The 27,962-nt window shown below is 41.0% G+C and overlaps 2 protein-coding genes across 2 annotated transcripts; one reads left to right on the top strand and one right to left on the bottom strand.

Annotated features, from left to right (window-relative positions):
* The first annotated feature begins 49 nt into the window (after positions 1 to 49).
* cdc73 (cell division cycle 73, Paf1/RNA polymerase II complex component, homolog (S. cerevisiae)) lies at positions 50 to 27,735 on the top strand. The gene is made up of 17 exons (XM_058394265.1): positions 50 to 212; positions 1,289 to 1,394; positions 1,673 to 1,742; positions 1,824 to 1,886; positions 4,597 to 4,649; positions 4,733 to 4,821; positions 5,391 to 5,604; positions 7,113 to 7,211; positions 9,215 to 9,293; positions 10,222 to 10,286; positions 19,138 to 19,195; positions 22,436 to 22,471; positions 22,981 to 23,068; positions 23,406 to 23,567; positions 24,606 to 24,706; positions 26,607 to 26,748; positions 27,040 to 27,735. The coding sequence occupies exons 1-17, from the start codon at positions 82 to 84 to the stop codon at positions 27,074 to 27,076; spliced, it is 1,593 nt and encodes a 530-aa protein (XP_058250248.1). The 5' UTR covers positions 50 to 81; the 3' UTR covers positions 27,077 to 27,735.
* On the bottom strand, positions 12,200 to 17,018 carry LOC131355785 (beta-1,3-galactosyltransferase 2-like). The gene is made up of 2 exons (XM_058394266.1): positions 16,461 to 17,018; positions 12,200 to 13,537 (listed from the first exon to the last, which is right to left on the bottom strand). Exon 2 carries the CDS (start codon positions 13,514 to 13,516, stop codon positions 12,326 to 12,328), a length of 1,191 nt encoding a protein of 396 aa, XP_058250249.1. The 5' UTR covers positions 13,517 to 13,537; positions 16,461 to 17,018; the 3' UTR covers positions 12,200 to 12,325.
* Positions 27,736 to 27,962: the final 227 nt, after the last annotated feature.

Genomic DNA, 27,962 nt, shown 5'->3' with positions numbered 1-27,962 from the left:
CGTTTGGAACACGACCCCGACAGTGTATTTGTACTGGGCTTCGATAATACAACATTATTCCTGCGTGAAGGCGAGTGGAAGATGGCGGACGTGTTGAGTGTGCTGCGACAGTACAACATCCAGAAGAAGGAGATCATCGCTAAAGGCGATGAAGTTATTTTTGGGGAATTTTCCTGGCCGAAAAATGTCAAAACGAACTATGTCATCTGGGGGTGAGTCACGCTTTATATACATCTGCACGCCTAGTTGTTTGCTTGACCTAGCTACATGGGTACATGGCTAGTTTGCAAGTTTTGCATACAACATGAACGTCAACGCTGCACGGAAGTTGCTTAATTTTTTTAAAAAACGAGACTTTTTAATTAGCTAAGCAATTAACTAACGAATCGCAGACACGTTTAACAGCTAAACAAACCGCATTAGCACTTACTATATATCAAATATGTTCAGTTGGCACCTGTAAACTCAAACAATACTCAAGTTTAACATTTTGTCTAACTAAAATCTGTTTCTTAAACTTCAGCCAATTTTTTTAAAAAAAGCACTTGTTTTTACCTTTAGTTTCCTGTTTTGCACGTTCATCTGAGGACGCTGTACATGAATTCTCGCGATACTAAGCAGCCAAGTCTCGTACATCAGGTTAATGATCGGTTGTTTGGTTAAATAGTTGTTCAGGTAACGTTCAATATCGCGAGAACACGAGAGATCTCGAAAATGTACATTTCCCTCCAATAAGCGTTTAGCTATCAAACTTTCGAGTCACCTGAGGGTCATGTTTGTAAAGACACACACACAACGTTTTAGTTCTTATTTTTGTCATAAATGCCCTAAAACTGACCCTTTCTCCTTGTATTTCATTAGCATCAATGACTTTATTGGCTGGTTAGTGCTGCAGCTGTGTGAGATCAGCTGCAAGACTTTCCTGCCTCTGCCAGGAGGTTATGACTTAACATTAAATAATACATTTCCCAGCCAAATCCTGTACATCAGTTTCATTATTTCATCGTTTCTCGAAGGATAAATGTTATGCCTGAGGAAACTACGTCTCCGCGTAAATAACAGCCCCACGGTTTTCAGCCCTAAAACTGGCTTGCCTCTGCCAAGAGAAGTTTTGTTGAATCTTGCGATATTTCCTCAGATAAATCTCATACATTAGTGTTCACATACGTGGCAATTCATTCACGCTCAGGAATTTATGATGATCTGACATTTATAATGATAAACACTTTTTTTTATTTTTTTATTTTGTTGCTGGAATAACTTGGGTTTTACGTCTTTTCCGTTACAGGACAGGGAAAGAAGGTCAGCCGAAGGAGTACTACACTCTGGACTCCATCCTTTTCCTGCTCAACAATGTGCACCTTCCTCATCCGTCCTACGTGCGGCGAGCCGCCGTAAGTCCTCAGCGTCTGGATCCAGACTTGTACCTGAGACAATATCTGTTCAGGTCTCCCGCATGTGCAGTACATAGATCTGCTTGTGTTGAAGAAACGTGACTGAAGCACCTTGAGGGAGCGTGGGGGTGGTCAGAGGGGATGTTTGAGGGAACTTCGGAGGGTCTGATGGGACATTGGGGGGTTTGTGGCTACGTTGGAGTGAGATCTATGGGGATGTTAGGGGTTTAACCTCAGAGTAATGTAACCTTCTCTCTCTTTGGTTCTTCCTGGTGCAGACAGAGAACATTCCTGTAGTCAGGAGACCGGACAGGAAGGACCTGCTGTCTTATCTCAATGGAGAAAGCTGTAAGTGTGAGCACCCTGGTGTTATAACTGGTTTATTATACAAACATGATAACAGAAATGGAATTTTTTTTCTTCTCTCAGCTTCATCGACGAGTATTGATAGAAGCGCACCTATCGAGATCGGCCTCCAGCGGCCAACACAGGGTAGGTCATGTAATCGACATGACGGGATAAATGCATGAATACATGAGACGTGTTTGTAACGTGAAACATTAAGAGATAGTTGGGTTTATGTCGTTACTGACTTACTCACTCATTTACCTTTTAGCATACTGACTTATTTACTGTAGCATTATTGATGATCTGATTGCTTTGCATGCCTGCTCACATACTTAGTACTTAGTATAAATACGTAGTATATACTGACATTTCCTGACTGACAACATACTGACGACATACTGACTTACTATCTTACACTCTTACTAATGCACTGACTATTTCACTGACGTACTAATTGACTCATTGGTGTACTGAATGAAGTACTAAATGATTTGGGATGTACTGAATTACTGTTTCCCTGACCTACTAAGTGACATACTGAATGACTGTTTCACTAATCTACTGACTAATGTACTGACATACTGAATGACTGTTTCACTAATCTACTGACTGATGTTCTGACGTACTGAATGACTGTTTCACTAATCTACTGACTGATGTTCTGACGTACTGAATGACTGTTTCACTAATCTACTGACTGATGTTCTGACATACTGAATGATTGTTTCACTAATCTACTGACTGATGTTCTGACATACTGAATGATTGTTTCACTAATCTACTGAATGACTGTTTCACTAATCTACTGAATGATGTACTGACATACTGACTGACTGTTTCACTAATCTACTGAATGACTGTTTCACTAATCTACTGAATGATGTACTGACATACTGACTGACTTTCACTAATCTACTGAATGATGTACTGACATACTGAATGATTGTTTCACTAATCTACTGAATGATGTACTGAATGACTGTTTCACTAATCTACTGAATGATGTACTGAATGACTGTTTCACTAATCTACCGAATGATGTACTGACATACTGACTGACTGTTTCACTAATCTACCGAATGATGTACTGACATACTGACTGACTGTTTCACTAATCTACCGAATGATGTACTGACATACTGACTGACTGTTTCACTAATCTACCGAATGATGTACTGACATACTGACTGACTGTTTCACTAATCTACTGAATGATGTACTGACATACTGAATGATTGTTTCACTAATCTACTGAATGACTGTTTCACTAATCTACCGAATGATGTACTGAATGACTGTTTCACTAATCTACCAAATGATGTACTAACATACTGAATGACTGTTTCACTAATCTACTGAATGATGTACTGACATACTGACTGACTTTCACTAATCTACTGAATGATGTACTGACATACTGAATGATTGTTTCACTAATCTACTGAATGATGTACTGAATGACTGTTTCACTAATCTACTGAATGATGTACTGAATGACTGTTTCACTAATCTACCGAATGATGTACTAACATACTGAATGACTGTTTCACTAATCTACTGAATGATGTACTAACATACTGAATGACTGTTTCATTAATCTACTGAATGATGTACTGACATACTGAATGACTGTTTCACTAATCTACTGAATGATGTACTGACATACTGAATGATTGTTTCACTAATCTACTGAATGATGTACTGACATACTGAATGATTGTTTCACTAATCTACTGAATGACTGTTTCACTAATCTACCGAATGATGTACTGAATGACTGTTTCACTAATCTACCGAATGATGTACTAACATACTGAATGACTGTTTCACTAATCTATTGAATGATGTACTGACATACTGAATGACTTTCACTAATCTACTGACTGATGCCCTGATATACTGAATGACTGTTTCATTAATCTAATGAATGATGTACTAACATACTGAATGACTGTTTCACTAATCTACTGAATGATGTACTGACATACTGAATGACTGTTTCACTAATTTACTGAATGATGTACTGACATACTGACTGACTTTCACTAATCTACTGAATGACTGTTTCACTAATCTACTGAATGATGTACTGACATACTGAATGACTGTTTCACTAATCTACTGACTGATGTACTGACATACTGAATGACTGTTTCACTAATCTACTGAATGATGTACTGACATACTGAATGACTGTTTCACTAATCTACTGAATGATGTACTGACATACTGAATGACTTTCATTAATCTAATGAATGATGTACTGAATTACTGTTTCACTGACTTTCATTAATCTAAAGAATAATGTACTGAATGACTTACTAAAGTACTGATTTACTATTTTTACTGACATACTAAATGACTCAATGAAGTTACTGAATAACTTGCTGACTCGCTGAAACACTGAATTACTATTTCACTGACGTACTGAATGACTTGCTGATGTACTAAATTACTATGTCACTGACGTACTGAATGACTTGCTGAAACACTGAATTGCTGTTACTGATGTACTGAATGACTTGGTGTCCTCCTGAATGACTTGCTGATGTATTGAATTACTGCTTCACAGACATACTAAATAACTCACTGATGTACTAAATTATCATTTAACTGACGTACTGAATTACATACTGACGTACTGAATTACTACTTCAGTCATACCGAGTGACATACTGACTTGCGATCGTACTGACTCCAGCTGACTTTGGAATTATGTAACACTTTATTACCCAACTGATTACAGAAATCATTTGTGGAATTGTTCAAGTTCTTACACTTCAGAGTTTCATTCTGAATCGATCATGCGAGTTAATCCCTGTCTCAAAAATGAACCCCTTGTGTTTTGAAACAGTCAAAAGAGCTGCAGACGAAGTGTCTTCTGAAGCGAAAAAGCCACGAGTTGAGGTAAACCAAGCAGGTTCATTCTGAAGACGGGTCTCTGTATAGTCTGCAGGGTTTAAACGTGTGTGTGTGTGTGTGTGTTTAAGGATGAAGAACGGGTGCGTCTGGATAAGGAGCGTCTGGCAGCTCGTCTGGAAGGCCATAAGGAAGGCATCGTGCAGACGGATCAGATCCGGTACGTGTGCTCTCGTAATCAAACAGCCACAGAGACTTAGAGGAAGATGGATGAAGGTTGTCATGCTGCAGAAATAAGAGGCCGTCTGCCGTAAAATTGCTTTGCCTGTAAACAAATTGCCTAAGAAAACTAATTTCCACGTACCGTACGAATCCGCGGCAGATGCACAGGGTCCCTTATTCTGCTCGCCTTTACAAACATAACACGCCTCTCTTCACTACATGCGCTAAAGAAATGACCTGAGGAAAATTCCAGAAGCACACCACAGCCATTTGAAGAAAAAAAAAATAAATAAATAACAGATTTTTATTTACTGAACCACGTCATGTTTTATCCTTTTTTTTGTTACGTTTAATGTTGTGCTGCAATCACAAGAAACAAGGTCACATCAAATGACAGCTTTTACGAATTAGAAGTTAAACATCTCCTTACAGAAAATCTGAGCTGTCGCTATAGAAATGCTGGCGTATTAGAACTAGCATGTTAACCTGAACCCCGCACTAGTGTCAGAGCTGCTCCTGACCAATCAGAATGCTAATGTAGCGCTTGTGTTTCCGTGATGTCTCCAGCTCGCTCTCAGAGGCCATGTCTGTGGAGAAGATCGCCGCCATCAAAGCCAAAATCATGGCCAAAAAGCGCTCCACCATCAAAACAGACCTGGACGATGACATCACACTGAAGCAGAGGAGCTTTGTGGACGCCGAGGTGGACGTCACCCGGGACATCGTGAGCAGAGAGAGAGTGTGGAGGACCAGGACCACCATCCTACAGAGCAGCGGCAAGGTGCGCAGGCAGTTCCATAATTATTGGCACCCTTCATGAACATGAGCTCAAATAATTAGGTTTGAAATGTGAAGTCTTTAAATATTATTTAGTGCAGTGTATGTTTTACTGATTCACAAGTATTGGCACCCCTATAATAAATATTATCTGAAGCCCCCTCCCATTTTTGATGACTAAAGACTGCTCTTCTGGGGAAAGAATGAACTGTTTTTTAAACTTTTCGAATGCTCCCCTGCCTAACAGTTTGCTTTAAGCATTATTTTAGTCATGGTGTGTAATGTTTTTCTGTAACTTATGTCCTGTTATGTTGATGGGTGCCAACAGTTTTGCATGCGGAACAGTAAAAATCATGTGCAACTTTTTCTTTTCAGCTTTTTAGCTTTACGATAAACACCACAGTACACAATGCCTGAATGTCAGATATATTTTTATTTCTGGGTTCAATTCAGAGCTCTGGGGTCGTCGGCACAGAGGCTTGCTTTAAAATCATGGGGAATTTTTTTTAACCTAGAAATGATGCCGGATTCAGAAAGGTGCCTCAGCTGCAGTACCTGCCTCATCCCCCAGGTGGCAGCACCTTAGTGATTAAAACCTGCCCTGTGTACTGGATCCTGCCAGTTTGACCCGTGACCTGTTTGATGTTTTAGAATAAAAATAGTCTAAAATGTGACTAAATCATTGTGCTAGCTTACATAAGCATGTTTTCTTTCGACTTGCTGTCCATCATGAGCAACATTTAGCTTTTATTGAGTACTTTGATTTATTTTATTATCAAAGGTTTAAAGACGTTTATTTGCTGGAGTCAAATGAAAATGAAATCTGTATTTTTCAAATCAGAACATTCCATAACCTTGCTAGCTCTGTAGCTGTTGATGACTTTGACACCGGTTATTTTAAGCCCTGAAACTAGAGAACCTGAGGGTTATGCATTTGTTTGGTGTGTTGCTGAGTGTGGTTTTATTCACCATGGAGTTTCATAAACAGTGTAAGATTGACAAGTGTTTGGAAAGGTCACACATCTTCTCACACACACGTTCTCACTGCTGCCTTCAACACTGCTCTTGTTAAGAACAACAACAAAAAAAAAACGCTGTAAGAGTGCGAGATCTCAGAGTTTTTACAGACGATTAAACAACACTCGCACAATGTAACAAAGTTTTACCGTATTAAACTTACCCTCACACAAACAACCCTCTGCCCCTCCCCCACAACACCCCTGAAACACAGAAAAACCTTCCTCACAAACCTCTTCCCTTCAACCCACACACACACCCTCTACCCTTCAACCCACAAAAACCCTCTGCCCTTTTCCTACGTAAACCCTCTGCCCACACTCCCCCTGGTAATATCACTGTAATAATGTTAAACGTTAAATACATATAAACACATGTTTGGAAACTAGAATAAAAGTGCAGCAGTTCTGATAACAGAAAAGGAACATGGCCATGAAAATAAAGAAAGAACAGAAATCCCATCTTATTATCTTTTTTTTTTGTTTTTCCTTCCAGAACTTTTCCAAAAGCATCTTCGCCATCCTGCAGTCGGTGAAGGCGAGAGAGGAAGGCCGCGCTCCAGAGCAGAGACCAGCGCAGAACCCCACACAGACGGTAAGAGATCGCTGGGGACGTCACTTCCTGTTTTTAGTAAAGGAAGCTTTAAGCAAGGTTTTCCTGATTTCTCACCGTTTCAATCCACACTCATAATCTGTTATTCTAAAGTCTTTTGGGGTTTTTTTTCTTTCCCCAAGCTGTGATACAGTTGACAGTTTTCACAACATTGAACATTCCTTTCTGTTTTGTCTGTAGTTAACTCCGAGCTCTCCGCTTACAAAGTATCGTTTCTTTTTTCTTTTTAATTTATATATAAATATAGCAGCGTTCAAGTGAATATGAATTGAAGCTCCACCCACTTTATCTGAGGAAGAAAAAAATATTAATTTTGCATTTAGCGAGGTTTAAAACAGGACATTTTGTGAAATCCAGGCCGTGTTAAAGCAGACCTTTTTGCTCCCCCCCCCTTTTTTTTTTGTTTATAACTGTGGCAGTATAAAAGCTATCAATTTCCCAGCATGTCGCTGCCATTTGTCAAGGAAATGAAGCTTGAAATGAACTCCAGCATGCTGAGGAGGGGAACTCGATTATGTCACCCACTGAAGGCCAAAGCGTTTAGGCTCCCTACCTGCGAGACACGGCGCAGCGCTCACACCAGCGTAGCAGCGTCTGCTGTTTATTTGGATGAAGCGCAGACGGCGTGTGTTTTAAGCACACAGATGGCTCTTATCTCCATTAGGCCTCTGCTGATGATGCGCTGTATAACACCATGTGATGTTCTACATGGACTCTTCCTAATAGACTGCCTGGATTTATTTATTTATTTATTTTTGTGTGCTTCTGAAATAAGGACATCTGTCCTGTTTTGTCTTATAAAAATTGGACTTTTTGTCTGAACAAAGCTGCCTTCGACATCAGATCTCATGCCAGATGTTGTTTTTTTTTTTTTTTCTTTTTTCTTCAAAGCAGGTTTTGTAAGGATTAAGGAAATGTAATGTCCTTATTTAAACTAAAAGCTTTCCGGATTAGCTGTCCTCCCTCTGCAGCTGTGTCACTCAAGAAATCAAACGACTCGTTTATTTGATTCACTGAACATGATACTTATCGTGACTGTATGAATGCTTTCAGCATCAAATGATTCCTGATGCACTCAAAATGATTCCTTTACTCTAACTGATAGCAGCATGAATGGTTTGAGCATCAAATGATTTCTGATTCCTGTGTCATGAGCATCTTGATGCAGTGATTCTTTGAATTATGATTCAATAATCAATGTTTATGACATTATTATGGATTGAATGATTCACTGTTCATGATTCGTGAACAGTGATGGCAGCATGAAGCGATTCGTGAGTCGTGAGCATTGACTGAATCGTGATTGCTATTCCCGACTACTCTGATTCTAAAGTAATAATAATAATAACAGTAATAAATGTGAGTAAATCATTCAAATAACTACAATTCCAAATTCCTCTTTAAAGATGAATCAAATGAAAATGATTCCATTTCAAGCCAATGAATCACATCGCAAAGTGACTCGTCAGGAGTAGATCCTTTGCGTGACATTCAGTTTAATGAACACTTTTTTTTTTTTTTGATTAAACGCAAGTTTGTTCTCTCTGTTTTTTCAAGCATGCTTCAATTATGCCTGGAAAACTGCCCCCACGTTCATTTTACTCCCCCGTGTGTTTACCGAGGTGTGGCTTTAATATGTTTGCTACATGAGACAAGAGCATCACTGTTGTCTTAATTTAGCTGCATGAAATTTTCCATCCTCTAGCTTTCATTTCTGGGAATGAGGGGAGTGTAAACAGAGAAAAGCTCTGTAAAAGAATCAACTGTCTTACATTCAAAACTAAGATATAATAGTAGTCTTAGTAATATTGATGATGATGATCATAATAATAATAATGAGAGTGCATTCTCCTGCATTAAGATATGCTTTGTTGCCTCGAGACACCTGAAATCTTACAGATCAATAGAGAAGTGATAAAGCTGTGACTTCCTTCTACAGTGTTGCTGATTCATTGTTTATTTTTTGTTCTTCTCCTTCCTTAAAGGATCCGACGGTACGAAATAAGCAGCCGGTGCCGGCGGCGTACAACAGATACGATCAGGAACGATTCAAAGGAAAAGAGGGTGAGTTCTGGGTCCCGTTACGTCACACTCTCTCCTCCACTTCTGTTCACTGTATTGCCAAATGTTTTGGGACGTCTACCTGCACATGAAATATAATATGGAGTTGTCCCGCCCTTAGCAGCTTTAACAGCTTCAACTCTTCTGGGAAGGGTTTCCACAAGGTTTAGGAGTGTGTTTATGGTAATTTTTTGACCATTCCTCTAGAAGTGCATTTGTGAGGTCAGGCACTGATGTTGTGATGACGAGAAGACCTGGCTTGCAGTCTCTGCTCTAATTCATCCCAGAGATGTTCTATGGTGTTTGAGGTCAGGCCAGTGAAGTTCCTCCACACCAAACTCGCTCATCCATGTCTTTTGTGGACCTTGCTTTATGCACTGGTGTGCAGTCATGTTGGAACAGGAAGGGGTCATCCCCAAACTGTTCCCACAAACCATGAAATTGTCCAAAATGTCTTGGTATGAAGCTGAAGCATTAAGAGTTCCTTTCACTGGAACTAAGGGGCCGAGCCCAAGCCCTGAAAAACAACTCAATGATTTGGAGGGGTGTCCCAAAACTTTTGGCAATATAGTGTATCTACACCATGTGTGAAGAAATTTCTTTTGCTACTGAAAATTCATCTGATAATGTTTAGTTTGTAAATATATTTATTTAAAAAAAAAAAACAATATACACAATATCTTTAAAAAAAAAAAAAAAAGTAGTAGTTGGTGGCGTCACGATACTCCACGATTACAGCCAGCTTTAAATGACGCAAGGATTTATTTATTTTTTTTCTGCATTTTCTTGGTGAAACACTTGCTGGAGATAAAGCTCTGAAACTGGAGACTACTTCCGTGAAGCGCCTCCTTACTTGAAGTTCTCTTTTGTGTATGAATATAACATGAAGCCTTGTTAGTCTGTAAACAGATTCTTGTTATTTTTCTCTCAGAAACGGAGGGATTCAAAATCGACACAATGGGAACCTACCATGGCATGACGCTCAAATCTGTCACGGTAAGAGACTGTCCCCCCCTTAACTTTACACTGCGTGTCATTGGCTGGGGTTTTGTTTGTTTATTTTCTGAGTAGCTTATGGTGGTTTTATGACTTTCCTGCACTTTCCCACATGTTTCTCGAGAATGATTCAAGAAGAGCTAAAAACTAGCTGTAGCTAATCCCCACGGTCAGTCTCTTGGCTTCATTAGAGAGCGATTCAGATGAACTCTAGTGGAATTCGAACAGTAACAAGGCTTTACATTTGGACAGATTTGGGATGATGTTAAATTAATGTGTGGTAATTTATTATTTATTGATATGATTTCAGAAGTATTTTGGATTTGTTTAGCTGTTGTATTTATTTGTTTACATTAATATGGAATTTATTTGGGTTGTTTTAGGGTTTTTTTTAAGACTTATTTTTTTATTTTAGTGATGTATTTGACATTTTATATGAGGGTTTTTTTTGTTTTTTTAGATTTTTCCATTTTATTTTATTTACTTTGGGCTTATTTTATTTTTTTTAAACAATTTATTTAGAGTTATTTTAGGGTTTTTTTTAAGGTGGGGTTATTTTAGGATTTTTTTAAAGAATTTATTTAGAGTTATTTTAAGTATTTGTTTTTTGTTCTTTTTTTTTTTTTTTTTTTTTTTTTTTTTTTAGATTTAATTTGGAGTTTTTTTAGTGTAGGATTTTTTTTAGATGTATTTGAAGTTATTGTGGATGTATATGGGGTTATTCATGGATTATTTTGACTATATGGGATGTGTTTGGGTTTATTTCGGCTGTATTTGGGTTTATTTTCGGTTTATCGGTTGTATTTGGTCTTTCGGTCTGGCTTGCCAGTAAACATGGTGACTGTCTCAATACATTCCTCAGTACATTTGTTTAACATGATGGTCATCTGCACTACTTCAACTGTTAATGACCATCTTGTTCACGTCATGAGTGACGAGTCTTGTGTCTTTGTGTTTGTGAAGAAAATCTCGATCATAGTGACTGTAAGTAATAATAATAAAATAGTAAATCTTTACGGATGAGCAGATCCTGTAAAAACAACAAAAAAAAGCCTTCTTTCAATTGCGTCTGCTGCAGGAACTAAATCTCTCAGAATTTCGAATAAAACTAAATGAAATGTAGAATCCAGTTGGACTTGAGGAGGAGCAGAACAGCTGCTGAGCGAGTACAAAGAGACGAGAAGCTTGGGGGCTGTTTCTACAGCCGAGCACACGGAGCATCCCGACACGCTGAAGCGGATTAAAGGCTTAACGCATTTTAGCTCGATTAAAAAAAAAAAAAAAAATCTGTGCTCCATTCAGGCAGACGGGAAAGAAATCCGTACTTTTACAATAGTGGGGGGGGGCCCTGAGTTAGTGACACGTGTCTTTAATATTGGTACCTGCTACATTTTAGAGCTACATGTTTATTATTCGTTTTTCTTTTCGTCCGCACTCTCAAATCAAATCATCAATCCTTTTTACTGACATGACACTTTTCTTTTTACTGTAAGCGGCTTCTTTTCCCCGAAAAAGAGAGAGAAAGGGGGCGTGGCCTGTAAACCTCAGAGTGCATAGAGAGAGAAAAAATGCTGTAAAGATGAAACGGTAATAAAAATAATTCTTGGAACTGATAAATATCAGATTTACTGCGCCGCAGGAAATACGAGAGAGAGGGAGAGAGGGGGAATAAAATTCCAGGCTTTTGCTGTAAACCGGTTAATAAAATTGCACAAGAGGAATGGAGAGCAGCTCTGAAGCCTAGATCCGAACCAGTCATTTACACGGATTAACTCTGGGAATACCTCTTCAGAAGGTCTCGGTCCTGATCTTTTTGATCTTTTTGTTTTTATCATCATTTTTAAATATATGTATATTTATAATTATATTTTGTGTTTTGAAACTAAAAGAATCTTCTGGATGATCACATAAGAGCACTTACAAACAGTGTTTAATCTTACTTGTGATACAACACAGCGTTTTACTACCAAAAACAGTTCATTGGTGACATTGGTGCTGGAGATTCCACTGAGAACTGAACAGAAAGAGCTGAAGCTCCGTCACTTCCCGTTAGAACGAAGCACCGCTTTGGCCTGATGAAGCGTCTCCACATTGGCGTTCTTGTTCATCTGTCCTTTGGACATTTTGCAGGCTCGGTCCTTGTTTTTCTGGAGGTGCTGCCAGTACCTGAGCAGCTCGCTGGGACGGAACTCGTGTGAGGTGATCAGCTGGCTGTATTTGCAGCTGGAATAGGAAACCTTCCAGTGGTTGAAGAGGAACTCGTTGGGAGGCAGCATGGGCTCGATGTTCATTTTGGAGAGACAGAGTCCCACGTAGACGTCTTCCAGATGCAGCCTGCGTATGCTCAGGGACGTGGTGTAGATCCTCTTGGCCATGTCGCCGGAGAAGACGTACCCGGTTCCCGAGCAGAACGTGGGGTAGCTCCCGCTGGGGTACAGCTCTGGAGGCATGTACCACTTGCTGTCCTTGTTCCGGTTGGGCTTGTAGCCTCGCATGAGGTACCCAGTGAAGTACATCTCCCTGGGAATGTTGGCTTTAAGGAGTTTCTCGATGAGGAACTCCGTGTTGACGAACATGTCACTGTCCGCTTTCATGACGTACTTGGCATTGGGGCAGTACCTGGACACCCAGTGCATCCCCATCAGCGTCTTGATAGTGAGGTTGTAGTACGAGTCGACATAGTCCTGCTGGATCATGTCGCGATGTTGCTGACTTTCTGACCTGAGGGAGCGCAGCTGTAGCTCGCGCATCCCGGGATCCCTCGTGGTGTTTTTCACGCCCATCAGAAAGAGCCGTACTATTCCTTCAGCCATGCTTTCGTTGCCCCACGTCTGCCTGATGGCGTTCCTGGCTTCAGAATTGTGCGGTTCGACCGGGATCAGCAGCACGAGGAAAGTCTTATTGTTCCTGCACTTGTCCGGCTCGTTGATGATGTACTTGTAGGGTTCTACTTTCAGGATGCTTTCTGCGTTTTCCTCCTTGGCTAAACTCCGGTTAGATCCCGTGACGCTTCTGAGCGCCGGCTGAGTGGAGACAAGGGTACCGTTGGCCAGGAACCTGGTCGGCGAAGGGAGCGTCTCCGCCTCTTTCTTGAAGGTCGGCTGGGTGGTGATGTGGCTTTTCAGCCTCGTCAGCCAGATGTGTTGGACGAAGAGGATCAGAACGACGCATCCCAGGAAAGCCAGCAATCCCGCGATCCGCGCATAGCAATGCCGACGCCTGCACTGCATGGTTCCCCCAGGGAAGAAGACCTGCGGGCAGAGAAGAGCTCGTTTACTCACAGAGACACGAGTCAGATACAAGTCTCGACAACATTTCACATCTCCTCCTCCTCCTCCTCAGGAACGAGACTCTTCATCTTTATCACCATGCAGAAACCACCCCGCACTTCCTCCCTCGCTTCCTACCTTTTTTCTTTCTTTCTCTCTTTAATTCTCATCCATCTTTCGGCCTCTGTTTTCGTTCTCTCTCTTTTTTTTTGGCTTGTTTTATTGTTTTTCTTTCATGTTGCTTCTGACTTGTTTTGTTTTTGTTTTTTTATTTATTTTTTTCTAATCTATTTTTTTTCTTTCCTTTGTTTTCGTTATTTAATTATTTTCTTTCATTCTTTCTTTCAGTCTTTACTACTCTTTCTGTCTCGGTTGGTCTGGTTATTTCTTTACCGCACTCTGCCTCTGAGGGACATGTCGGTGAGCCGCTGAGGCTGGAGCTGCCTCTTTAATCGTCTGGGATCGAGGCACTGCCCACACTGTAGCCTTCTGCGTGACTGAATGGGGCTGATTGATTTCCAGCTCTTCTGAAAGGTCGAATGTGACACGTCGTCACTCACGCAAATGTCTCCAGCTTCGTTTATTCACACAGCTCGACATTTCTGCTGCGGTCACCATAAACACGCCGGTGTTATTCACCGCCAGAGCCGGAGCTCCGAGGACACGAGTCCTGTGTGGTGGTGTTGGTCAGTAAAGGGTACAAAATACAGACTAACAAACATTTTACCCCAAAAACAGTCAAGTTATTTCTATCTTGCTCTCTTTCTTTCTTTTTTTTTCCTTTCTCTATTTTCCTCTTTATGGCATGTGAGGTCTGGTGTTTAATAAAAAAAAAACATTATAAGCTAGATATTATTTATTTATTTTTATTTCATCCCTCTTTGTTTACATGCCTCAAAATACCTGAAATGACACATTTTAAACATTGAATATTGTTTTATTTAAAATAAGCTTTAAAATCAGAGTTAAAATACAAAATACACTTTTTTTAATTTATGATATCATCAGGAGTCATCAGGAGCTCCAGTGCTATAGGACGTGATGCAGAAGCAGACAATCACCTTAACTGTTTATTTTACGGCTTAATATTTAAAATAATTCTGACTTAGTTGACTAGTAGCAGCTCGAGTACTTTAGAAGATTTACAGCATTTTATATGAAACATTCAAGCGTCCAGTTACTTTTGGGGGCGTAGTCTAGGGAAATGAAGCTTCGGTTTGAGTTTATAACAATCCTGGTGATTAGAGTAGTTTATCTGGATCCAGTATTTCCAAAAATGTTGGTGTTGGTGGAGGATGTGGTGTGGGTTGATGGTGTTGGAGGTGGTGGAATTGGTGGTGTTGATGTGGGTTTAGGTGTTGGTGGTGGTTGTTTACTATAACTCGCTAGAACATGAGTGAAGTTGTTCAGGCTGCTGCTGTGAAGTCTCCTATTCAAATGATTGACCATCTGATTTCATTTTGTTCTTTAAGGCCACGGTTTTCCCTTTATTCCAAAACAAAACCTCCCCCAGCAGCTGCTTTATCGCCTTTCCTCTATTTACTGCATGAAGCGGCGTGTCATGGATTCCTGCTAGTCAAAACAAGGCGCTGGTCAGGAGGCCGTGTCCCTGCCCTTTAGAGGCAGCTTTTATTGTTAACTTTACAGTAAAAACAACCTTTATGCCACTTTTGGTTCTTCAGAAAGATAGTTTCAGTTTCTGTACAGCCCACAGCTGCCTGGCCACTGACTCCACACAAATAGCTGCTTGTGAGTGAGAAGACGCTAAAGCTGAAGATCAAAGGTGACCATTGGGGTAAAAAACAAAAACAAAAAAACAATAAAAGGTTTTGAGAAATATCTGGAATAGAGAGAACACCCAAAAACCGAGTCTACACACACACCCCGAGTCACATCACCGGTGTGTAAATCACCAGATGAAGACTTCTAGACTTCAGTTGGTTTTTTCTTAGTTTTTTCTCCCCCTCTTTTCTCCAGCTGTGTGTTTCACTCTGTCTCAGTTTATCAGCTACAGAAACCCAGTTCAATGACCTAACACACTTCCACTGATTCACTTCACTCTGAGTTTTTAAGGGAACCTCAAAGACCTGATGGAGCTCTGTGTGTGTGTGTGAGAGCTCTTCCTCAATGTGAGTGTGTGTGTGTGTGTTGTTCTTTAATGTGTGTGTGTGAGAGAGCCTTTTCTGTGTGTGTGTGCGTGCGCATGCTCGTGTGTGTGAAAGCCTTTCCTCTGTGTGTGTGCACTGAACCAGGGTTTGGTTTTTACACTAAAGTGAACACTTCACTCAGTCGTTTTGTTTTCATCCTTACAGTATACACCACCACCAGAACACACAGCAGCAGGTTCTTGACTCATCAAAGAGAGCTCTGTCTCTCTCTCTCTCTCTCTCTCATACAAACTGATGTTCCTCCTCAGCTCTGATCTGCCAAACGCTCAGAACATCACAGCCTTCATCTGCTAACTGCATCCAGATGTTGGAGCTGTTTATTGATTATATATTTTTTTCCTCTCGGTTTTGACGTTTCTCCTGTTAGTGTCTTTAACACCAGGCTTGGAGAAAGCCGACAACGAGCGAGTTGGGTTTTGGTTTTAGCCTGCCTTTATTTATGTATTTATTTATTTATTTAGTTCTAGAGATGCACTTAAAGTGAAACTACAGATTTAAACAGGATGGACGCTGGCACAAAAATGTGGGAATGTTTTTCTAATTCAGCTGACACCTGATGATGATGACGACGACGACAGCGATGGTGGTGGTGGTTTATGCTTGTGTGTGTGTGTGTGTACGCTCATGTATGCAGTTCTGCATTCATGTGGCTGTGTGGTGAAGGCGAGTTAAAGGAAGATGGAGGGAAAATAAAGCGCTGGAATGGCGCGCTGTGGAGCGCAGCCTGATGTACCTACCTTTCTCAGCAGGGAATTTGGCGGTGGGAGATAACGCCACGCTCGCCATGGGTGTGCCTCGATATCTCCGGCACGTGCTGGCAGCTCGACTCGTGCTGCTCTCTGGTCCACATCGTTTAGCGCCGTCCAGAACCCGTCTGAAAGCCGAAAGCTTTTTCCCCCTCCGAGCTCCGTTTTTCCCTGCAGCGGAGAACGTGGCCTCGTGTTTTTTAAGACTCCTCCTCGTGCAGATTAGTCATTCTTGAAGGTGGGACCCTAACAGAGACTGCCGGGGCTCGGAGTGGAGATCTTCTACGGCTCTGTGTGTGTTGCTAGGCAGAACGCTGGCCCTTTTTCCTCACCTCATGCTTCTGCCTTCTCTCCGTCTCTCTCTCTCTGTGCTTCCTCTCGGCAGCTGGGTCTGACGCGCTATTTTTACTCGCTGCTGCTTTGAGTCGTTTGTCTGCGCTCCTGCTTGCCTCGCTGTCCTCGCACCACTGCTGCGTGCTGGGGGGAAGGGAAATGTGCGAGTGTATGTGCGCGCACTTCAGTTCCCTCACGTGACCCTTTTATCTTCCCACCCACCACATTAAGAGGCCACAGAAAAACAGTCTCTCTCACTCTCTCTCTCTCTCTCTCTCTCTGCCAGCTGTGTCTGTCTTGCATGTTTTTCAGGATCTTGTTTAAATTGATAATGCTGTGTTACATTAAAGGCGAGGCGTCATTCTCGTCACAAATGATTTACTAAGAAAAGTGGTGATGAGGGTGGTGGTAGAAAAAAAAAATACACATCATCAAATGTACAGAAAGTAACTTTTGCACACAAGCCTGCGAAAACCAAGTAAGAAATTCCGTCCCAGACTCGGACGTCGTCTTCTATCTCTCCTATGAAAAGCACAAGACCAGGAAGTGTGCTGGCTTCCTGTTGTTATTTCTATAACCCAATGTGTTATGTATTTTTCTCTCTCTCTCTTTTTGACGAATAACACCATGACGAAAGCCTGGAGGAATTTTTAGGCATGTCCATATTAGCCAACGGTTCGTACATCAGACTCCAGTGTGACGCTAGCTGCCATGTTTACTGAAACTCCTCTAGAGTTATGGAACGTTAGGATTGTCTCATCCGCCCACTTCAAGGTTTTTTTTTTTTTTTTGTTTTTTTTCCTCGTCAGATTCTTTCAACCACACAGGCCAATAATGTAACTGCAGCATTTTCATCACATCCTCCCCTTTTTGCAAGTACAGTATTAGGATTTAAAATGTACAAAATAGAACTGCTCTAATTTAAAGAAAGAAGGAAAGGAAAATGGAGAAAGCAAAGAAAGAAAGAAAGAAAGAAAGAAAGAAAATTTGAGGCTCTGCTGGGGAAGGATTCACGCTGCCCCATGCTTAGGGAAGGGACAGCAGAATAAACTGGTTATGATAGGGTTGCCAGATTTAGAATTTAAAAATTCTGCGTCCGCCAAGATCTTTTTTAATAGCTAATAATCTGAATCCAATCTAAATCTAACGTGTCTGACGTGACGTACAGAGCTGTTTCCAGCTCAAGATCTATTGCCATGAGGGATTATGGGAATGGAAATTTCTAAACGTGTTTGTCTAGCGCATACAGAAATGGTATCACATGGGAGGGTTAGCGGATGTTGGACGGGGTTCGAGGTGCTTTTGATGACTGGCCAAACGGACATTAGATGTTGATGTATTTTTAACGGTGGTAATGTTTGACTTTGGACCACCACCGAGTGTTCATATTCTCCCTATTCTCCTACACCAATAAAACGTCTTACAGCAGATCCGCCACATTCTGGCTCTTGGAACAAGCTGCTGCTCCTTTGCACAAATCCGTCGGGTGTAAGAAAGCTAAGGGGAATGTTTGATTTGTACATAAATTTGCCCAGCCCAGTCAGATGAGGTGTTGTGTATGTTTTAGTGTTTTTTTTGCTTGCAAATTTGAGTTTCATGCAAAACAGTGTGCCAGAGATGGATTTTCTAAACAAATGTGCGGTATTTCTGTAGCTTTTAATAATGTTTTATGAACGCTAACTTTGGAGAAGGTATGATTGGCTCGTCATGACGCAGAGTAAGCACGTGGGCAGAAAGGAGAAAAGATATCAAAACCAAAATCAAATCCAGATGTTTTCTAAACACATGCAAATGCAGACACGATCGACTGGTTTTTTTTTTTTTTTGTTTTTTTGTGCCTCTTCGTTTCTGACTAAAAGTTCACAGAGCATCTGTTTGAGTGTGTGTGGTGTACTGAAGGACAGTGGCTTTAAAAAAATAAATAAATAAGTCAAATAAACAGTCCTGCAGAATTCACAGAACATCTCTGTTCACTGTTTCCAGGAACATAGTGATGAGGTTCGTGGGGGCGAGGTTTGTTGTGATGGGGTTTGTGGGGGCGGGATTCGTTGTGATGGGGTTCGTGGGAGCGGGGTTTGTTGTGATGGAGTTTGTGTGGGTGGGGTTTGTATTGATGACAGCGTTACATTTATAAACCCGAGTGGTTTGTTGGTTGGTTTGCTCTTGTACTTCAAAGATGTTTTTCCTGGTTACTTTCCAGCTGAAAGGAAATTGTTGTGGTCTGAATATTAATATTACTGTGATGATCGTTTCTCTGGTTTAAAGGCCCCTGTAATCATTTTGACCTCCTCATATGATACTATGAAATATTAATACATTTCCAATATCATTCCAGGAAGGAGCGTCGGCGCGGAAGGCCCAGACTCCTGCCATGCAGCCCGTTCCCAGACCAGGTGGGGATGAGTACACATCCATCCATCCAACCGTATCTGTCTACACATGTCCATCTGCTATATATGACATTTTATTAACTTGCTTACATACCCATCATGCATTGCATTGCCTTTTTAAGCCAAATTTCATGCATCAGCACAGTTTTTTTCCCCCCTCTTTCTGTCTCATAAATAAAACGGTAGCTAACTGTATCTGCACAATAGCTGCACACATTTTTCTACTTCTTGATTTTCACTTCTACAAAATTCCCTCACAGTCTGGAGGTCATTCACACACTATATTACAGCATCGTTACCATGAACACTGCAGATTAAAGTTCTTTTAGCTTTTTCGACTCTGAGTACGAGCAGCTCCATGAGGGCAGCATGGGGTGATACTGAACTACAGAAATGCTAGCGGCGAGGGCGAAAAGTAAACACAACCTGCTGCTTGGACAGAAGACTGCTTGTGTTGATGTGAACACGAGCCATCACACAATCTGGTGAAGAATTCCAGATCGTCTTGTACAGAGTAATGCTCTCTAAAGACCGCTGAAATCTAAAGCTTCAGAAAGTTAAAGTGTGTCGTGTGTGTGTGTGACTGAGAGATGGGCCAAGTCGAGCTCTATGACACATCTTCTCACCCTGTCTGATGTAGATTAATGTGAGAAGATGTGAGAGTACGAGCTCTCGGACACGTGGGAAGCAATATGGGATTCATTTCCTTAAAACGGGACGCTTGACCATCTTTCAGAGGAAATTGAAGTTAAAGTAATCACGGAAGTGAGGACACCGTAGTGCTGGTGATTATTTAGCAATTACTACACAGGACGCTGTTTTCTGGCCGTTGTGAGGATTTGAGTAGGACATCCACCGAGAGGAAAAGAGCAGGAAAAAGAGAAACCCCTGCCGTCACCGAGACTTCACACAGCACGGCAAATCTGATTTATTCCTCAAATCTGATTTTCACACTGCGCTTCCGCATTGCAGATTTCTTTGTTTGGACTGAAGTGATGTTTGCTCCCATTTCGACATTTCTGCTCTATATTAATAACGTGTACAGCAAAACGGATGCATTACGTTATTCCCCTCTCATTCGACTAGCAAGAAGGAACTGTGATGGATATTTGTTTAGGAGACAACACCAAACGACTATGCTTTAGTGTGTTTTTTTTTTGTTTTTTTTCTTAGGTAAAGTGGTGGAAAGAATGTGGATAAATGTGCCTAGCAGATTCACTGAAGGGGAAAGGTCATGGGAGGTGAAACTAGTGCTTATTTTGTGTTCATTCCTTTGGGGTTGGTTCAGGACAACTCCGGGCTTATGAGCCGATTAAAAAAAACAACTCGGCACAACTGTGGGCTTTGGATTGATGTAAAATAAAAGAACTGCTAGCTGGTAATTAAAGAGTGGCTACGTTTTAAGCAGCGCACAGACTTTTGCGTAGATGTTTTTTACTCTGGAGGTAAATCGTAGATTGTCTTGTTAGCTCTTGTCTTTTGGCAGATCTAGTAGTTTTACATAAAGGAAATATCTGGACATGGTTCTGGTGCAAATTTGCATGGCCAGTGGCAACAGAAATCAGATTTTATTACCAGTCTCAGGCTAAAAAAGTTTTGGCGGTTTTCTGTTTGCAAATTTTAGTCTGATGCACAACAACCCTATTTGACTGGGCTGGGTGATGTTTATTTCTGTACATATTGCAATCATTGTTCACAACATTTCCTTTAGTTCCCTTTTAGATATGACATGTTTGTACATGATTGCTGCTTTGTTTGTGAGCCAGAATGTTGCAGAGCTGCTGTAAGAAATTTGATATGAACGTTTCGGGCTGCTGCTGCTGCGGCTCTGCTATGGGGCTCACTGGCCTGAACACCATTGGAACTTCTGTATGATGATGTTCTACAGTTCGGCTCACTCTCGGTGTTCAGTGACTAGCATCAGCCTGGGACTTGAGAAGCACATGATGAGGATGTCGATGGTCTTGCAGATGACTTTAATGTCTGCTTGGAATCTGTGGAACCTCATTTCTCAACGAGAAGCCAGGAGTCGAGAACCAACAAAAGGCAAGAGCCTTCAGGGAAGAGAACAAGAAGCCTGCTCTATTTTTCTCTCTCTCTCTCTCTCTCTCTCTCTGTTTTCACTTGCTGCAAGTGAGAATAAAAGAGGCTAAAGATGATTACTGGAAGAAGAGGAATAACAACCTCAAAGGAAGGGAAAAAAATCAATAGAATGTGTGGAGGAACATCACTGGTTATAGCTGCAGGACATCAGTAGAGTATGTAAATGTGCAGCGTTTATAAGCTTCCTCCTGCGCACTCGTATTTTACTATCGAAGTCGTGCAGTACTTCCAATCAGTGTTCATCCATCCGTCCATCCATCCTTTCATCCAACTGCATGTATCAGTCTATCCATCAGAAGAATCCACTGAAATGCCATAGAGCATTCATGCATACTTGTCTGTCCCACAATACATCCATCTTTTCATCTACATCCAGACGCATCCATCCATCAACACAATCCTGACACACAGCAGTCTATCTCTCTACCCATGATCCTTATATCCATCTGTCCATACATCCACCCACACATCTGTCCATCTAGTCCATCTGTACATGTCTAGTCATTCATCTTCTAGCTAGTCTTTCACTCATCTATATTTTATGTCTATCCATCCACCAGTTCTCTATCCACACATCCACCCCACATCCTCTATCCATCCATCCCACATCCTCTATCCATCCACACGGCCACCGCACATCCACCAGTACAGTGTCTATTCACCCATCCTCTACTTATCTGCAATTCTTTATCCACCCACCCACATTCTTTATCCATCCTCCAGTTCCCTGTCTCTCCACCCATCCTCTATTTATCCACCAATTCTCTGAACACCCCCCTATCCTTAGTCTATCCCTGTCCTGTTTTTATCCCCAATCCATCCATCCATCCACCCTATCCCTTTATCCATCTACCATTACCCTGTGTCCTTTATCCATCCACTTATTTATTCATTCCCCAAACTTTATTCCTCTACCCATCCTCTATCAAACCCACCAAATATGACAATCCATCCCCTGTTCTCTGCAGCTATCCCTATCCTTTATCCATCCACCCATCCTATGCCAGTCTCTCCCCCTCTATCCATCCACCCATCCTCTATCTACCCATTCCTCTATTTATACATACCCCGGCATAAGTGTACTCTAGAATAATGGAATTAACGTTGGTGTAACTAATTCAAGCGTTTTTCTTTTTGCAGTCTCTCAAGCAAGACCTCCCCCAAACCAAAAGAAAGGTACTGCCACTTCTTCTTTCTCATCCTCCTAAGAACTAGATAAGCATCAGGGTGTTAATGTTTCACTCCTGAATTTAAAGCTGTTAAAGTCTAATCTTGTGCTGAACTTCTGTGCTGAACTCTGTGTCAATATTTACGCTACAGCAATTCCGAACAGAGTGTATCGACCGAAAGTTGTTTGGTAATGGTGATGGATTGGATCCTAGCATCTCTGCATCACTTAACATCTGATGCCACACGCCCTGCTGTTTTTATTGCTCCAGTTTTATTTATTTATCCTCTTGACTGTTGAGCTGGTTGAATTGCAGAGCAGCATATCAAGCCTGTGGCTGCTGTAAATCATTTATAACCTATTGACATGCATTGTAGTGTGAAACCTTAATGCTCATGCAGAAATCCTCATCTTTTTAAGCTTCACTTGGTCCTGTTTATGGACCAATCATTTAATAAGTAAGCCCAGAAAATCAGAAAGGTCTTTTTTTTTTGTTTTTTGTTTGTTTTATTTGAAGGCTCGAGAACTCCCATCATCATCATCCCAGCTGCTACAACTTCCTTAATCACCATGCTCAATGCCAAGGACCTCCTGCAGGACCTGAAGTAAGTGGGATGAACTGTTCTCCTTGCTTTCGCTGGAGTACTTTCACGATAGTGAAGCCACTTCTTACTTCAGAGAAAACTTGAGACTAACGAATGAAGCACACATGACATGACAGTTGGGCAAGAAGTGGTTTAGCTGTTAAGATACAGTACTTCCTTCTTTGAGTGGTGAAGCCAATGAAGCTTTAATTTGCCAGCATTAACTGTGAAACGCCTTCAGATCGGTGCTGTTGTGACACCACAATATATATTCTAAGATACAGAGCGTCACCTGGTCATCATCGGATCTCAGAGGGGAAAGAAAAAAATACGGAAATTACGTTTTGTTCGCTCGTAGGTTCGTGACGTCCGACGAGAAGAAGAAGCAGGGCATCCAGCGGGACAATGAGGTTCTGCTGCAGAGGCGTAAAGAGCAGCTTCAGCCTGGAGGGTCAAGCCTCAGCGTCACTGTTCCCTACCGAGTGATTGACCAGCCACTCAAACTGGCACCTCAGGACTGGTAACACACACACACACACACCCACACTTATGGGTTCTAGAGATCTTGGGTCGTTTCATCACATGTAAATCTGTTCTTTTATTTCCTGTTCTTTTGTCATTTTTAAGAAAGCCACTTTTGTTTGTTTGCTTTCTTCTCTGCCACTAGGTGGCTTTTCATCGCAAGCAAGAGAGAGTGAAAGAAATGAGCCGTTCATTTTAAGTGAAATAATTCCGCTTGAAATGAGGTTTTTATGCCTTTTCTCTGAAAGTTAATGAAGTCAATGCGCTACACTTTTTTCATAATTAATTCCGATTCCAACGAGGTCTTTATGGCTATTTTTAGTTTTTTGAAACAACAGCAGGGGAAATTAGACTGTAGGCAGGTCAGACATTGTTTAAACCCTTAAATATTTTAAGGCTTGCTGCAGGAGCGTGAGATTTGAGTTATGCATTTTTAATAGGCGTGGATTTGCCGTGGTGCGCGTGGACGGTGGATACGTGGCTTTCAGCCATCATGTCCTGTTGTCTCTTTGTGTTTTGGATGCTTTCACTGTAAAATGAGCTGCTTGATTCTCCCAAAAATCCAAAGCAGTTCCTTAGATAGAACAGATGTTCTCAGACTCGCAGTTGGAACTGGACCTGAGGGATCTGATAAGAGAGCTTTCACTTTCCATCAACAAATATTGAAATGTGATGCGTTTTAATGCGTGGAAAGGTTTTCTTTACACACTACTACACTTCTCATCTCATCACTTTTCAATGATTAAACTACAAAAATTAGAGGTGATGTAAAATTCCAGCATCGCTCACACTCCTGCTTTATAGTTTGGTAGACTTGTTTCATGACATCAGCATGGAGGAGAAGGAGATGATGATGTCCTGAAGGTATTACTCTTGGAACTGCTCATTTGAACAGACCAGGTTTAATAAAGCTAAAAATATTTCATAGCATATTTTATTTTAAATATATTTAAATCAGCAGTAATAATTATCCCAAACAAGGTAACTGACCGTACTGGTTTCTGAGGTTAATGAAGTTTTGTTCTTCCTCCTGCAGGGACCGTGTGGTGGCCGTGTTTGTTCAGGGTCCTGCCTGGCAGTTTAAGGGCTGGCCGTGGCTTCTGCCTGACGGATCTCCTGTGGACATTTTCGCCAAAAGTATGTGGATTCGATTTTTTTTTTTTTTTTTAAAATTTGAAACGCTAGTGACACGTGCTGTCGTAGGGATTACAGAAAAAACTCTTTCAGTCGTTTGTAATGTCACTTGTGGGCGTGGCCTGTCCAAAGCATTGTGTGTTTGTTTTTGGATTTAGCTACCCAAAATAGCTAAATCCACTTTCTAAAGCTAACAAGTGAACACGCAAATGAATTTCTTTCTACATCGAGCGTCGGACCTCGATGGTTAACCCTTAGGAGTCTGCAGGTGTTTTGGGGCCCTGAAGAAGTTCTGACATGTCCTGACATTTGTGTATTTTTCAGTTACTTATAAAGATATAAATGGCTATATATAAATATAAAAGTCTGATTACACTGTATTCAGCACAAACTGGGCTACAATAATATGTGAGCAGCATGTATGTACAAGTTTGTATATTGGAGAAAATAACAGTTATGCGTGATTTATTGAAAACAACGAAAAATAAGTCACTGAAATGAGACCACAAAACACATTTATAACATTTTTGTACAAGACTTTTGTGACCTGGATCTTGTAGCTTGGAGTTTTTACTTCGGAATGATGTGACAATCCTGCTCACTTATTCACAGAAAACAATACATTCATTTAAATTTTCTAAGACACTTTTTGTTTAGAAAGGCCATATATCGAGGAGGTGTGAATGATCATGAATAATGCTGTAATTCACACCAGAGAAGACAAAGACCCGCATAATGAGCTGCATAATTACCCCTTTCAGTCAGGTATGTGACTGAGGAAGGTGCTACAAGAAAATAATTTGAGGACAAAAACATTTGTTTGTAGTTTATTTAGAATAACTCAGGATTCACTTGTAAGAATCCCAGGAACAGTTCAAGATAAATAAAAAGTGTAAAAACAGACATTCAGGGTAAAATGGTGCAAACAAAAACAGTGTAGGATATATATATATATATATATATTTAAAAAAAAAAAACTGTCCAAAAAAATACATGCAGGGTAAAACTGCAACAGCAAGCCGGTGGCGTGGCCTTGTATGTAGATTACCCAGACTGTTTTCCCTGTGAATAGCATGTGGGCGTGTCCTGCCTCAGGTCATTATCAGATAATGAAGTGCGACAGAAATTCTGTGCCTCTCCTTGGTTTCACACGGGTTACATAAACTGAGAATGTTTGTTTTCAATGTGACTTGCATCATTTAAAAGTAAACCCTTTAAGCGTTCTATAGATATATTCCTCATGTCTGTGTGTGCAGTATTCGCGGAGTTTCAGTTCATTTTAGTGACGTGTTTCAAAAATATTTTCGCGGAGACCGAGACGGCTGAAAGAGCACCCTGTTTATTTTCTTTATTTTACAAAAGCACAATGTTTTGTGGATATTGTGAGTGTACATGAATAAAAGTAGACCCTTACAGATTCAAATGATGTACTACACTTATGTGTATGATCAAAAATGACGGAGCATTTTAAGTTCTTTTCACCGTTACCAGAAAAAAATGCAAGTGTTCCCGCCGGCGGGTTTGCCGACTCCTAAGGGTTAAGCCCAAGCCAGTGGCTTTGATTAGTTGCTTCAGAGCATCGTGACTGATTTGTGTAGAATTTATTTACAACACACTTGCTGAAATCACAGCCGTGTGAGGAAACAAACGATCGTCTTTCGAAACGGTTCCAGTTACAGGTTTAGATAGAGAGATAGATAGATAGATAGATAGATAGATAGATAGATAGATAGATAGATAGATGGATAGATGGATAGATGGATGTATTTAAGCAGTGAGCATAAGGGATGAAGCGTCGTGCCTGGACTCTAGCGTTCTAGCGAGATTTGCTCTGTCCTCACCCTGTCCATTCTTGTCCATCCTGTCCTTGGTTCTGACTCGGTGTCATGTTCTCCTGTCTCAGTCCGAGCATTCCACCTGAAGTACGACGAGGCGCGCATGGACCCCAACGTGCAGAAATGGGACGTGACCGTGCTGGAGCTGAGCCACCACAAACGCCACCTGGACCGACCTGTCTTCCTGCGCTTCTGGGAGACGCTGGACAGGTACGACACCACCACAACAACTCCACTGAGGTTGTCTGATTTGTGGGGCACAGACGAGTGTGTATTGTATAAAAGACTAAATATACTGATAAGCAGAGGATTGTATGTGCCTTTGCATGCATTTTTCTTTTGTGTGCATTGTCTCTCTTTGTACTTTTTGTGTGCATCTGTGTGTCTTTTGTGTGTGTGTGTGTGTTTTTGTGCATCGTAAACATACAGAACAGTTAATACAATAAAAGTACACACTGTCCACTACATACTTTTTTACCCGTGTGTGTGTTTTTGTTACAGGTACATGGTGAAACACAAGTCACACCTGCGCTTCTGAATCTGCTTTATCATCTACAAACGTGACGTGTGGAATGGCCTTGATGCAGCCAGCAGCACTTTGTCAGGCATTCAACAACTGTGTGTGTGTGTGTGAGAGAGACACAGAGAGAGAAGAAAAAAGATCTCAGCGAGAAAGTGAGATCATTTAGAACTTATTTTCTGTTTCCATTATTTTTCATTTCTTTCGGGGATTTCTTCCTTTTTCTTTTTTGTAGTATTCTGATGTAAAATGGTTAAAGTGGAGAATGTCCCTTCTTGAGGTTAATAAAACAAACTGCCATTTGTAAAAGTGCTCGCTGTAGGCTGGGTTTCTTTTCGTCAGCTCACTCGCAGTGGCACGGTTTCACACTAGGGGCGGTGTAAAGCACATCCACTAATGGACAGACGTAAAAGGAAGGATCCTGACTGACAGCAACACGACACTACAGTTCCGAAACTCGACAACGGCAAAGACAAATACAACCGAAACACAACCCCACACGTGTAGCTCAGGGCTGCTGGATTGGTCACTCGGTGTTCGACTGCAGCAGTTCCACATCCAACTTTTCGTCCTTTACACACTTCCTGTTTTCTCCTACAGCCATTTGAGTGGCGCCTTCATAAAATATGTTTCAAATATGAATGTATTAATTAATAAATGGTTTAATATCAATTACACAGGTGCGTTTAAAATGTGTGGTGTGTAGACATGGTTCAGCTACATGCATTAAAGGATTTTTATTTATTTATTTTTATTTTTTTTTTTAAACTACAACCAGCTGTGTTGCAGTTTGTCCAGTTTCGTTAATTATTTCCTGGTCAGTTAAAGAGAACATCAACTGAGTGAAAAGGTTTCCGTGTCTGCAGAAATCAGTTCTGAGGACAGTTTAAAACCAAGATGAGTA

The sequence above is a fragment of the Hemibagrus wyckioides genome, linkage group LG07, assembly GCF_019097595.1.
Source record: "Hemibagrus wyckioides isolate EC202008001 linkage group LG07, SWU_Hwy_1.0, whole genome shotgun sequence".
Classification (NCBI taxonomy): Eukaryota; Metazoa; Chordata; class Actinopteri; order Siluriformes; family Bagridae; genus Hemibagrus; species Hemibagrus wyckioides.
The sequence above is the reverse complement of the archived record's forward strand: the minus strand, read 5'-3'. Positions and strand labels throughout refer to the sequence as shown.

Bases quoted from the DNA above. Each gene is read 5' to 3' on its own strand.
- cdc73 (XM_058394265.1), top strand. From the start codon at position 82: ATGGCGGACGTGTTGAGTGTGCTGCGACAGTACAACATCCAGAAGAAG. The intron at 213-1,288 runs GTGAGTCACGCT...TTTCCGTTACAG, and splicing joins ACGAACTATGTCATCTGGGG to GACAGGGAAAGAAGGTCAGC. The intron at 23,568-24,605 runs GTAACACACACA...TTCCTCCTGCAG, and splicing joins AAACTGGCACCTCAGGACTG to GGACCGTGTGGTGGCCGTGT.
- LOC131355785 (XM_058394266.1), bottom strand. From the start codon at position 13,516: ATGCAGTGCAGGCGTCGGCATTGCTATGCGCGGATCGCGGGATTGCTG.